This window comes from Nymphaea colorata, chromosome 9 (genome assembly GCF_008831285.2).
Source record: "Nymphaea colorata isolate Beijing-Zhang1983 chromosome 9, ASM883128v2, whole genome shotgun sequence".
Classification (NCBI taxonomy): Eukaryota; Viridiplantae; Streptophyta; class Magnoliopsida; order Nymphaeales; family Nymphaeaceae; genus Nymphaea; species Nymphaea colorata.
Window position 1 is genome coordinate 13,456,438 of NC_045146.1, and position 14,230 is coordinate 13,470,667.

At 39.1% G+C, this 14,230-nt stretch overlaps 1 protein-coding gene and 1 long non-coding RNA gene across 2 annotated transcripts; one reads left to right on the forward strand and one right to left on the reverse strand.

Annotated features, from left to right (window-relative positions):
* The first annotated feature begins 1,244 nt into the window (after nt 1-1,244).
* Nucleotides 1,245-5,072, forward strand: LOC126410372 (uncharacterized). The gene is made up of 2 exons (XR_007574249.1): nt 1,245-1,309; nt 3,932-5,072. It is a non-coding gene; the product is annotated as an uncharacterized LOC126410372 (long non-coding RNA).
* Nucleotides 1,720-11,725, reverse strand: LOC116260353 (tobamovirus multiplication protein 3-like). The gene is made up of 11 exons (XM_031638634.2): nt 11,377-11,725; nt 10,149-10,239; nt 9,993-10,045; nt 9,754-9,846; nt 9,549-9,620; nt 5,349-5,421; nt 5,169-5,214; nt 3,894-3,957; nt 3,747-3,800; nt 3,539-3,616; nt 1,720-2,084 (listed from the first exon to the last, which is right to left on the reverse strand). The coding sequence occupies exons 1-11, from the start codon at nt 11,506-11,508 to the stop codon at nt 1,992-1,994; spliced, it is 849 nt and encodes a 282-aa protein (XP_031494494.1). The 5' UTR covers nt 11,509-11,725; the 3' UTR covers nt 1,720-1,991.
* Nucleotides 11,726-14,230: the final 2,505 nt, after the last annotated feature.

Consider the following 14,230-nt stretch of genomic DNA (forward strand, 5'->3'; position numbering starts at 1 on the left):
CCATTATGATACAGATCGCATGCATGGCTCGCCGACTACTTTGAATCCAAATGAAGCTGAGCAGCTGTACTTGAGAAGGCTATCCATGATACACTAGAAGAAGCGCGATCAAGATTAAGGACTGTCCAATAAGGAAGAAACTGACGAACTATCTAAAAGAAAGTGGTAAATGATGGAGTGACTAGTAAGAACAAGGCTGATATCCATGATCCAGATTCCAAAGAAGCCTTTCGGGCGATGCCAGTCAAGCTTGCAAGGATGAACTAAGTGGAGAATATATAAGCATATCCATAAATAATCAAATGAACTAGATTGAACCAACGTTGAGGTTTCTTGTCTTAAAATAATAGCCAAGCTAAGATACAAGCCTGTTTGAGACCCTCCACACCAATAGCGGCAGGACTAGTAGGTGACTTAGCTACGACGCAGAACCACGTAGACAGTAACGAACTGAACCAGAATCCCAAACGAACTAAATCAGAGTCTGCAATGTTTCATTTGTGGGTCAGGTCTGAGCTACAAATCTCTGGCTGAATACATACATAACCCCACCTTCACCTTAGGCTCTGGGGTACTTCTGCTGTGTCCATTTAGTCAGTCTCATTTGGAGATGGCCCAAACACTCTCGTTTTACTGTACGTTCGGAACACTATAATCTAATTACTATAAATCAAAACGCACACACACATATATATATATTTATATATATATATACAGTCACAGAATAGAGACGTCCCCGAAATGACGATGTGATACCTATTGTCCCAGTTGGTTGTGCGCCCAGATCTCAAACCAATTAGATTGAATGTAACGCGTGCTCCACTGGACTCGAAGTGCAAACCAATTGATAGATTGAGTGTAACGCGTGTTCCACTGGATTCGAAGTGCCAGGGCGTGTTATTCACCGAATTTTGCGTTCAAAGTTGGTGTCAAGGCATAGAAGAGCCCAGCTTGGCGGAATGTCACGTGTGGAGTTGCACCGAACCAAGCAACCTCTTTGACTACAAGATGGTCAGCTCATCTCCCGGCCCTGACCCCATCACCGATATTCTGTGTAAGATATCAATCGGCCAACGTCGTCCCGGATCAAAGTCCACGCTGTACATGTTCCGACTGTCAAACCTACCAGTCCTTTAAGAGAACCTCCAAATGGCAGAAACAAGCAACCAATGTTGTCCCAGAACTAATTTTCAATCAGACTGGTAGGTTTGTTGGACTATATCAACTCTTTTACAGGCAAAATCTTCTTCTGCCGATTCACAGAGTGCGAGAGACTCAGGCGGGAAGAAGCAAAAGGGTTCACAGGCAGGTACGCAACACTTGCTGCTCTTTTCTTCCCTCACACAAGTTTTATGGATCGAATGTGCTTCATGTCTGAATTTTCCCTTTAATTGCAATGCTTTGTTCCATGTTGTAAGTATGGTGCTTTCTACATGCGTGCCAAGCAACACGCAAGAATTGCAGATCAAAACCATGAGTGCTTTGAGTAAGCGATCAAAGTCACCTTAGGCCACTGTTTCTCTAGAATAACTCTCGAACCAAAGAAAATTCATAACACAAAATAGATGCTACCTACAACATCAAGGAGAGAGGAAAGGTAAGAAACGACATCAAAAGGAACGATAGGGTGACGGATGAGACTACAGAACTCACGATCAACGCAGAGGAGAGGTTGGTCATGAGGTACAATGACCATCAGATTAAAGTTTTGCAGAGAAATAGATGTACGACCTTCTCGTAAACTTCTTTAGATATTTCACAACTTTACAGATAGTCTGGAGACACAAGCGTGGGTGATCGCTGAGAAGCATGGCATGCAGGATAACGATATAACCATGTTCCAGATCTCACACCAAGAGCGAACATTTTAAAGCTTACAAACATAAACTTGCCTCTTGGTCAAATTAGGTTGGCTGGCATAAAAGTTCCTCATAATCCCTCCTCTTTGATGGGTAATTGCTGCATGAGACGCTGCTTTCTGCCTGTCTTCTCTAACGGATGGGGTGATATTGGGTAACACCACGCTTCGGCGGCAACTTCCTCAAAATGAAAAGCACCAGAGCAGACGGGACGATTTCCACAAGCTACATAAATCAAAAAATAGTATGAGAAGACAAACATCGATATGGGCTTATCACACCCTCAACCTTCAAAAATTAGATGAATATCTTTAAATCAAGAATATAGAAGGGCACCTATGCAGAGTCGCAGAACAAATTACAAAGGGAAAGAGAGAAACAAGTAATCACACCAAATGACAGATCGAGGTATCAACTTATGTTCAAGGAGAACTTAAAAAGTTCCAAGCTCATTATAACCTTTGAGGTTCACTCTTAAACAACCAACCAGACTCAGGCCCAGTCCACTTTTGACCTCATGAGAGGTGAAACCAAGTACCTATCTTTCTTGTGAACTAAAATTTCCAAAAGGTGGGGAAAGGAGTCGTTGAGCCGTGACATTTTGTTTGGGAAACAACAGAAACAGTCAGCCGTAAATCCATTGATCAGTCATTTCTCTCACAGCCTTATACACTGGAATAAATTGATCACTGAACAAAAGATTTGTCACGACAATCAACCTTCTTTCTTTCAAGCAAAAGGTTAGTTGACTACCTTCTTTAGTATGAAATCAGAAAGATAGGTTAAGGAACAGAAAAGGTTTCTCTTGCTCTAAAAGAAAATTTCCCACCAAGGAATCCAATTAACGGAAGCAATTGACAAGGAAAATGATGATGATAGAGGTACCCTTGGTTTAGATGTCATTCCTTGAGCAATCCAGCATAAATTTTTTAAAGGTTGGGTTGGGTGCTGACACAGCAAACAGAGGGCATGTTGTTTTTAACCTTTCATAAGTAGACCTGAAAACTCTAAATCCTTTGCTTATATGCTTCTTGAAGTCCACAAGCTGGTAGTTGGTTTCTATAAACTATTTATAAGTGCCAATTAATACAGGCCACTAAATGAAAGCCAACATGCTTCAAGTTGCCAAGGGAATGCACTCCCAGCCACAGATAATCAGGTTACCTGGGATATCTACCAGCCACTGTAAAATGAGAAGTTAACAGATTCTCATTACAACCAAAGACACAATACAACTTAGTATATGTTCAAGGTCACATGATGAATTGATCAACTAATCGAACATGTGAGAAAAGAACGGTATCACACAGTGGCAGGTCGATGTAAACATTTTGTAAAACATAGATTTCATATAAAAATGGGTGTGGCATATAATTCAAAGGCAAAGTTGGCAATAGATTGGTGAGGCAAAATGTTAAAGCAATATCTCAGAAAACCTAGGAAGCAGGTAGTCCAGCTTCTAGGCATTTACCTAGTAATTTAGTAGTTAATTTAATTTTGGACTCCGCAATGATTATTATGTGTTAATGAGATAATGGGAAGAAACAGGAAAGATCAAGGGAAAAGGAGAATAGAAAAGAACAAAAAGGCAAACTACTGTGAGATTCACCCACTGGTTATTTAATTTCAGTCTGTTCCTTTATTTATAAAAGAGACAACGCATATGTTCAGAAGCTTACCACGTAATATATGAAATTCAGAACAGGATGGTTCAAAACGTCAAGGTTTGCAGCTTTTTCAAATGCACAGAAGCACATCTGCAGCAGAACAGACCGAAATAATTACACAAAGATTGATGTCATCAGAAGTTCATACAACGAACAAATACAAAAAAGCATGAAGTGTACCTTCAGAGTCTCAGACTACATATGTGGAAAGAGAACTTACCATGATACACCTAATCAAGAAACATGTGAAACATATGGTGGTAACATAGCCAACCTGTATATCGGACAGAAAGCAAGAAAATCATATGCCAGTTAACAGGAATGCAATCATAAATCCAAGAACATGGAAATATTATTGCAGGTGTACCTCCTGTAACTTTTTACGTCGCCCTTTTGATTCAACAGGAAATCGTTGCAGCATCAGGAAAAGCCTGTTGCATAGAAGCGACAGTGAACAACCAGAAAATAAGTAAACCGACAAGGTACTTGAACATTCAACTGGGCCACATTTACTTCAACAATGTAACACGTGCAACATGTGCTTGGACCGTCATCACAGTAGTCAAGAGCACCTCAATCTTTCTATTACACGTTTTTCTATTCCAGGTTAACTGTTGTTTTTATTTCTGCCACAATTCATCAGTGTTAGTCCATCTGCAATTGGTAATAGTTTGTCTTCAGTTGATCAACCATGATTGTGCAACAGAAATTTGGAATCATATGTTTAACTAAAGCATACTTATTATTTGAAAATTAGGCAACTGCAATGCACAGTTATGTGTCCTTTAACCATACAGTATCTATCAGAATGTTTACCAATATTTTATTATTGCAATTGCACACTTATTTTTTTGCTTGATCTTTCATTTCAGTAACAGCATTGAAATTTGAAACCTTGACACCTGAAAATTTCTCTGTCCTCTGTATCGTATCCACTGGCATGGATAACAAGATTCTAGCTTAATGCAAAATGTATGTCTTTTGCTCAATTTTTCACTTTGTAATCAGCATTGAAGCCTTGAAATGACCGGTGACATGGCCCCACACCTCAGACTATGATTCCCTTCTTTGGAGGACAACGGTTAATCAGCATTGAAGCCTTGAAATGACCCGTGCCATAGCCCCACATCCCAGACTCTAGATTCCCTTCTTTGGAGGACAAAGGTCCCCATCCTGAGGTACTGGGTACGTACCGGGCTGAGCAGTTGAGGCTGAGAAATTGATTTGTTTTGAACCAACATTACAAACCACACCCATAAAGCACTGCACAAAGCGAGTAAGAGAACTTTGTTCGTGATATTGCTTTGTTTATGAGTACTTTCTATGGGAAATCCCTGATCAGAGCACTCACAACCTGAAATTCCCGAGGGAAGAAGCCCTTGCAAAGCAAACTGCCAGGGCTCTGCTTGTTTAAAGCATGCATTTGCTTTCATCTGACAAGAGATCCAGGCAAGTTGTAAAAATAAAGGAAGTCAAAAAGAGGACAGGGTGCTGGACCATGCAACCCAAGGCTCAAAATTCATGAATGGAAAGCAGATTTCAAGTAGGTCAAAGGACTTTGAAAAAGGTTTACAAAAGCACCAAAATATTTACAGAGATAGACACACTTATTAGACAGTAGCAATAATAGTCAAAAACTCACCTCCCGCCATAGAGAAGGAATCCGAGGGATGCAAACAATGACACCGCTGTCACAACATGCAAGACGAGGTGAATAGTTGACTTAAGGCTCAGGAATTCACAAAAGAAACCAGTCAATCTTTAACAACTATGATCTTTATAGCACACAAATTAAAATAAAAAAGGGTCCATTAACACAAACCTGCAAAGAAAAGCTTGGAGAGGGTGACCACAAAATGAACAGGCTTCCACCACATAACCAACCACAGTGCTATCTGGCAGAAAGTAATGAAGAAAAAAGTGAAGATCACAAACCCAGGATGAAGGCGTTAAAACATAAACATGTAAAAACATGGATTGTTACTTAGAAAGGTTGACCATGTCATGTGATACTAATGAAGTATACAATGGAGCTAGGCACTACCAAGGTAAAGCCACACCAATATGAAGAGCACTCAAAAGCTTTGAGAATCTTTTGTAATAAGATCTGGGTTATGTAATTACACTTTGAATGGAACTCGGACATGAACGAGTTCAGTCACATACCTAGCAGGCTAGCACCAGTATTGACACCAACAAGGATGTGCATGTGTTCGGCAAAAGTGGAATAAATATTACTCTGCTGCTGTACATAACCAGTTTTGCTTCTGGTATTAGGTAGGTTCCTAGTACTAAATTATGAGACAAATCATCACAACCATAAACCAAACTCTAAAAAAAAAAAAGTGAAAAATAATTGAGTGGCTGAGACTCTTGAGACTTGTTCAAGCTTGAAGTCATACATATCAAAGTCAAAGGTGAACAAGTAGATGTTATACTGCTATGGCAAACACCTCAAAGTTAAATTTGTTTTCTAGTAAAAACAAATTATTCCCTTTTAACAGAATTATTGTGTCTGCAGTGATGAAAAGAATACTGGAAAAGCTATTCTGGTAAGGTAATTTAGATTTCATCATCATCATCACCCCTTTCACTTTTTGCCCCTGACTCTTTGCATTATGTGTTTCAAGCTGTTTGGATGCAACATAACAGTTTGTGTTTTTTGCTGGTTGCAAGCAACCAAGAAAATGCATTCATCAAGGAAGAATACAACTTAATAAGAAACAATGGACTAGATCTAATCTAAAATCAATTGATACAAAATAATTTTGTTGTCACTCATAACACGGACACCACCTTCATCCTCAATTATGAATCCAATAACAAGACTGTTTTGTAAGTAAAGGTAACATGGGAAAGAGAGGGAGACAATCAGATCAACAGCCATTATATAAATTATTCAAAGATCCCATGTTAGCAGGCAAAGCCATTCAAATCCCATTAATAACCAACACAATTTCCATAAGTTGTCGTACCAATGCTTTCACCTAAGACACTTTTCACAAAATAAGCTGAGCCATAAAAGCTCCAAACTCGGTAATGTGGTATTGCATAAAAGCTTGTGAAATTAATTTTATATTAGAATTTCGTACCTAACATTTTCTCATCAAGTACAAAAACACGGACATGTATCTATAGACTTTAAGTACCAGACGATGTTTCAATATGTTCCCATGCAATTCATGCTATGCAGCTAAAAGAGCTAGTTGGTACTTGGGCATGGACAAACCTACAACTTCTAATCTGTCTGGGCAACACTGATAACTTTTCAAAAATAACATAGAAAAAGGGTACAACATTAGCTTAAAGAATAAATATATAAAGGTCCACGAGCGAATTACTATTATGTGAAGTGATGTATTACAAGAATCATAAACTTTGTGTAAAGAACTCTTTCTAATTTAAAAAAATAGAAAAATAAGAATAAACCTAAACAGCCTAATTGCATAATAAAATGGTATTAGGTACAAATGGAACTACCATTTACTCATCGAACAACTCAATATTTGTCAACCTTCAAATATTAATGTCAGGTGCTATATATCAGCTCCTAGACCAAAAAACCATGGAAGCCTCATCCCTTCATGCTTGAGATGAGTCTTAAACCTTTTTCCATTAGATGCGTAAGTATACCTCTTTATGTAACCTTAGACCAGGAAAAATAAAATGTTTTGGTACTTTCAAAACACCATGGAAGACTCATCCCTTCATGCTTGAGATGAGTCTCAAACCTTTTTCCATTACATGCAACCGTAGACCAGGAAAAATAAAATATTATGGTACTTTTATGTTTTGAAGCTGTAACACAAGACACCCATCCTATGGAACCATATTACCATAATGTACAATGAAAATATCTAACACAAGTTACTCCTGAAACAAAAAAATTAAATCTCAGACACAAGGGATTATCTTCTTTGTTCCCCTCAAGTTTAAATATTTACGGTGGGTACGAGATAAGATGGATATACAGAGCACATCAACTCATGCAACCAAGAGTATCAAAACAGCATTTGATTTGGTTTTGCAAAAATGTTTACTGAAAAAAAAAAAAAGGAAAACCTAGTTAGCGGTCACCTATGCTTCCATACTTTCCTAAGTGCTATACTTGGATATAGGGAACGAAGGTGGCCCATGTGAGGCATTTCATTACATTGAGTTCTTATATGTTCAACCCAGGTACCTAAACTTCAATATGGATTATCTGCCACCTATTATATAGGTAAGCATGGGGTTACGCATAGGAATTTTTATGATACATAGGTTGTATCGACAGCTGCTGATGGACCAAAGAAGAAAGTGGAAAAAGCATGAAAAGGACAGGATTAAAGGAATTAAAGAAGGAAGGAGAGAAGATGACAAAAAAGGAGCCACGTGTTAGCTCCTGCAAACACGCCGACAGAAGGTTACTCAATTCTAAGGACAGCCCAGCCCAGCTCTGTACACCTCTAACTCTGCACCCAACCCGACTCAGGACTCTAGGACAAGAAACAAGAAAAAAAACCTATTGATATTAAGGACCATTTTTCTTTGCTAAGGGCCGACTCTAACACCAAGATACCTACCTAAAAAGAGGCATGCTGCAGTTTGGTTATTAGATACTTAATAATTTCAGACGGCCAAATTTGACCGAGACTATTGAATAAAATGCTCAATGGTGAACTAAATGCACGCTGCACTGCTGCACTCAAGCTTTACCTAGTTAGGTGCCACGTCAACCTATAGTTATTGTGTCAAGACTCAAGAGAGGCAATCCACCATTTTGAAGCTTCATGTGAAATAGGTTGCCAATCCTCCTAGTGCTTCAACAAGTGAAATGGAGGTTTCAAGTAGCACAGAAATCCCAAACTCTACCTTGGCACCAGAAACAAAATTTTAAAGGAAGGCCTCCAAAGCATTTTATTTTCATTAGCAAGCACACTACTGCTCGGGAGGTGCATTTCTTCTTGATGATTAGCTGCACGAATGGCATCCAATTCTAGCTTGGGTTAATTATTTCCAGGATAACTTTCTTTCAGGTATCCATTTTTTACAAGTTAATTGATGTTTTGGCAACAAAATTTAGAAGGCCTTTACCGTCAATAAATTAGTTTCAAATTTTCAGGTAATACAAAAAACCCATTTCTTGCCGAGATAGATAAACATCAACTAAATCAAATAGACATATCAACCCAATCACTATAGAATATAGGTCAAGGGTTTTTACTTGTTATCAGAAAACTAACCGAGAATTTATTTTTTCTTTTTTTGGACGGGGAGGAAGAGGTAGGAGACAGCATCTCCAAGAACTCATAATTGGATTGACCACCTCACTCCTGTGTGACCATCCTAAGAAGGGGTCTAATGTTTTTAAAATTTTTTAAATACCAAATGAGTTTACTCTACTCAAGGGGTTGACCAAGTTCAAAGTTATACAGAATTGGTTTGTTTCAGGTTGATAGTGCCTAACACTACTCATCTTGGATCATTAAAAATCAGATCCGACACCTGCATCTTTGAGGCAATAACTGTGCCACCACCGAAGCAATGCAGTGAGAAGTGTTTGGGACACATAAGTTGTCCACCCATTTAAGCACACAAAAATAATCTTTGCAAGGATGCGTTTGAACATGCAAGAGGGGTATCCAATGAACCCGTTACTCCCCCAGAGATGGTCTAAGTAGAGAAAATAAGCCAACTGGTTCAAAAGAAACTCACACTTTGTTTAAGATTGTCAAGGTTTTCATCAAAGCTCGTAGTTCAGCCAAAGTTAGAAAGTATCCACAACCAAAGCCACAAAAATATAAAAAAACATGGAATGAAATAAAAAAATGTCCGATATGTGTGTATTGAGCTCAAATAAAAATAAATTGTACATGACCTTCTTTAAACTTTACACGAATATCGAAATATGCATTTCTGGCACAAAAAATCTGACATGGTATTTACTATTTACAATTAAGATCTAATATAAGTACAAAATCCCTCCATATGTCTTTTGAGCCCATATTTCAGCAGTACATTAGTTGTGCAGCTGTTTTACCTGAATTGCATAAATCACCCCGTTTATCGTGAGGAAGGTTGGCCTCAAACCATCAGTAGATATACCCCTCGCCTAAAAACATTCATACTGGTTGTCATTTTCCCAAAAAAAGAAAAAAAAAAAGAGGAAAAAAAGAGCAGATGGAAACTTGACAACCACAATCTGGAGAGAAAATAAGTAACCGAGCCCTCAGAGAGTAAATAACCTGATAGTATATTTCGGCCCAGAAAAGAACCAGCAATGCGTATGTTGTAAAAAATACAAGACTAGGCATATCTAGAAGAGCATGTTGGAGAATCTGCAAGTTTCCAGACAAAGAGAAAGGAACAGATGGATAAGTCTTACAGTGGAGGGGAAAAAAGACTGTTAAATTTTCAAAGCCAATAGTTGGAACCATACCGTAACCAAAAAACAAGAGAGAATAAAAAAGTCAAATAGTTGTACCTCAGGTGTCATTCTCTGTACACCCCTACGGAAAACAAACACCACAGACCTAACTGTGAATGGAAAACACAACAAAAGAAGCATAAGTAACAGAAAAAGTATTCAGGATCCAAGCTCATGTACCAGTACTAACCAACGCCAATATAATATACAAACCTCCATTGACTACAAAATTCAAAAAATGGAAAACCTTCTGTGTGGTCCAACCATATTCGGGAACTCTTACTTCAATTCGCACAAGTTGTATCTGCAAACCAATCAATCGTCATTCAGTACAATTACAAAGTCTGAGAAGATAGACTCCCTCAAAAAAAGAGAAAAAGCTTGTTGTCTTGGATCACCACTGAAGACATAAAGAAGGACACCGTGGACGTCCAGGACATTAAAATCCAGATAGAACAAATAACTTTTACATACACAAGCTTCATCGTATATGCACAAAAACCATCGGTAGTTAAACACGACAAGCTTTATTCCTACAAAAAACCATCCATTACAAGGGATTCATCAAAGCAAGACAAGGTCAAATCAAAGCGACTAGCAAGTTCCATTATTATAAGGTGACACCTCTCAAATGTCACCAAGCATAATGTTTCTATGCATTTATTATGATATATTGCCACCAAAAATACCTAAGTCAATATCAAACGCATCACCATGAGAATGTGAGTGAGCAACATTAATGGTTCAAGTACCATAAAAGCCTAAACATGATAATATAAAATATATTTTATGAATTTTCATTGTTTCCCAGATACCACCCTCTGGCATTCAAATAATTGTGAGAAAGTGGCTTGACCACTTTATTCTCATAGCATCACCTTCTATTGCTTTAAATTTCAAGAATTCAAAGTTCACAATGACGCACTATGAGGAACCATAACCCATGCATAAAAAAAGGAGGCAGCTAGTTCAAAAGCCATCATTTCATTGAATTTGTACTAACAGTCCGAACAACCGACTGTGAAGTGTGAAGAACCCAAAGAGAGTATTAACAACCCAAATGAAACCTAACCAAAATCCCTAAATTCAAGACTGCCACGAATAGAAACTAATCAATATAGAACAAAGCAACAAAAGAGGCAGCCATTCCGAAAATCCTAATAAGAGTTGAATTAATACACGAAGATTCCACATTTCCGCGTTTAAAAAAGAAACGAGAATCCTCCGTCACCAAAAACAAGATAAAACAAAACAGCTTCCTTTTTGAATCAGGAAAAAATGAATGTCTAGCCCAAACGTATTTAAAATAAGGAACAAACAAGCATGAGAAGAAGCTTTACCAGAATATACGTGCGAAGAAATTCTACTTTTCCAAGCAAACAAGGGAAGGGCATACCCTAACGATGGAAAACCAACGAGAGAGAAAGGCAGAGAGAGTTACGAGGGCCACGGCAGCAACTAATCCGTAGAGGGCGGAGAGGGTATAGAAGATCCTGTTCTGCCAAACCGTGGAATTGTTGACGTCTTCCCACCAATCGACCACGTTCATCGCCACCGCCGGCGTCCACTCCATGTCCTCCCTCCCCAATTTGCAGAAAGATGTATCTACGAAAAATAATGGGGGATGGATCCACGGAAAACCAAAAACTCCGGCCACGCTCGTTGCCGCCAAAATGACGAGGGGAACAAGGAAGCAACTGCCGGCCGTGAAAGGAATTACAAAAGAAAAGAAAGAAAAGCACCAAATGAAATTCTCACTAAACCAGGACAAAAAAAAAAATAGAAAGAAAACGTACGAGCCGAGGGTTCGAGAGGGAGAGGGAGACGGAGACGTCGGAGAAACGGGAGGGAGAATGCGAGGGAGAGGTTATTCTGGTTTTCTTCTCTGGGAATGGGATACGTGTGCTGCGAGCTTCGGTTTACCGGCCAGCCCCTTCCCTTCTGCTGCACACGTGTCGGTGACCTCTTTCATCCCGTACCTTCAATTCTGCCCCAGCTCGGATCCATTTGGATCTTGGACACGAAAACCTGGAAGCACTAACAACTCCGTATTCAAATCTTGGATCTCGGATCTAAATGCGATTCAGATGCAAGTCTCTGGATTCCGTCCGATCAGGACGGCCCGTGATCTAGGAAGCCCCATCCGTAGCCATTGAAACGTGGAATAAGGTTGAGAACTCGAGCACGATCCGATTTTGCTGCCCGTGTTGGGACTGCACTTAGCCTACTAAACAGACTGAATTCGAGTCAATAGTTAAATTTGATCAATCAAGCATGTCGAGTCGAGTTCGAGTTCGAGTTCGAGTTTTTAAATTTTATACAATTCAACTAAAAGTTTATAATTATGTTTAATAAAAAATGAGTTGGCAGTTTATGAAGCACACTTTTGTGCATAGCTATGCAAGAATCCACAAGTTGGAAGAGTTTAAGGGTTGAATAATCACGGTCCATTTGTTGTCATGATGTGATTAATGGAGGTGAGCCAACCAACTTGTTTATATAAAACCGTGCAGTCATGCAAGTCGTCTGTCTTTGAATTTTCCATCATTTAATGATATTGTTCTCATTTAAAAAAAAAGATTGCTTTCGAAATTCATCCATGCATTTTAGGTGATTGCCACATTCCTCCCTAAGTTGGGATTGATGAATGCCTCCCACATTCCCACCCTTAAGACATGTAATGAGTCATCGTCAGCAACTTATATTGGTAATCCTCAAAAGCAAAAATGAGTTTGTAGCTATGTTTGGATGACATATTCTAAAAAAAATGGTTCTCTTTCCCTTGAATAACTTGTCTACATTTTTAAGGGTGCATAGAAACAATTATTTCATTTTGAGATGACAGATTTATTGGTTTCTTTTAGCAGAAATTGTGATGCATAAGTTGAAATTATATTTGATTTCACCTTTTTCTCTCCAACAAATGTAAAATAGTTGCATCCAACTTGGACACCACTTTGTGACGGTAAATAAAGTTGGAAAAAGTGCTGGTGATCTTGAATGAGAATAGTAACAAGACGAGGGTTTTGTTGAAAAAATTAGAGAATCCACGAGCCAACAACACATGGTTTAGCGCTGCAGTGGGACCGGTTCCAGATCAACGTTGTTTCCGGGCCCACATAAGGGAAAGATCATGTGATGTGACCCGAGGACAGCAAAAAAAGAATTTTATAGAAACAGATTGGAGAAGTGGGGCCGTCAATCATTTGAGATGGACGGTTAGGAGAAAGCTTGGAATCTCAAGATCCACGGTTCATGTGCTGCAAGTGCAATAACACCTAATAAAGTTTGCATTCTAAACTGCAGTTGTGTACTCTTTTGTGAATTCATACTTTTGTAAATTCATACTACACCAATCAGATATGTCCATAAATAGAGAGAGAGAGAGAGAGAGAGAAAAAAAAAGAAAGAGAGGAGGGGAGAGGCGGATCTGACCCATCTATATTATTAGTTGGAGTGGCAATTCTCATTCCTCAAGTCTGACAGGATAGCACCTTTTTCAAAAATCAAATCAAAGACAAGGGTTTTATATATATATATATATATATATATATATATATATTCCACCAATAAAGCCTTCAAATAATGAAGAAGATGAACTCTTTTCACGAAGAAAATAGTTGGCAGTTTCAAATTGGCGGATATGTGGAGGGGGCCGTTCACGTCCTGCTTTCTCAATAATGCGTCGATGACCAAGGGGGAAGCCCCTTTCCCTTCCGGCCGAGTGGAAAGCCAAATACGCCTTCTCCTGCGATTTGAGATGAGCAGGAATCTGAAGCCCGGCTTGCTGTCAAGAGAAAGATGGATGCTGTTGAGAAGCTGCATTTCAGGGAAAACCAGTTTGTCATCTTGTTGAATGATGCCCAGGAAATGTTGGGCATCAGCAGCTTTACATATTCCATGGGCCAAGCACGTCCCTCTGTTAGATCTGCCATAGTGAGAAACGGGTGGCCAACACATTCTTCATGCTCTCAGCAGAGGTAATTCCTACGATGGCCAGCCCAAATTTCTGTATTGGTCCTGCCTGGCCGCCTGGGCAATCTGGCTTCGCAAGCAACAGTAACGCACCAAAGAGCTCCGGGGTGACCATGAGGAAACCACACCCATTTGCGCCACTTAGCTACTGGATTGTCGTTCCTGAAAACCTCCATCTTAAAAGAGCTACCAACATGTCTAAAGATGAATAGGAAGGAATTAGGGCCATTTGGGAGACGCAACCTCTCAACTTCCACTCTACTTAGGAAGCAAAATAATATTTGAATTTATGATCTCCCCAGTAGTCATGACAAGGACAT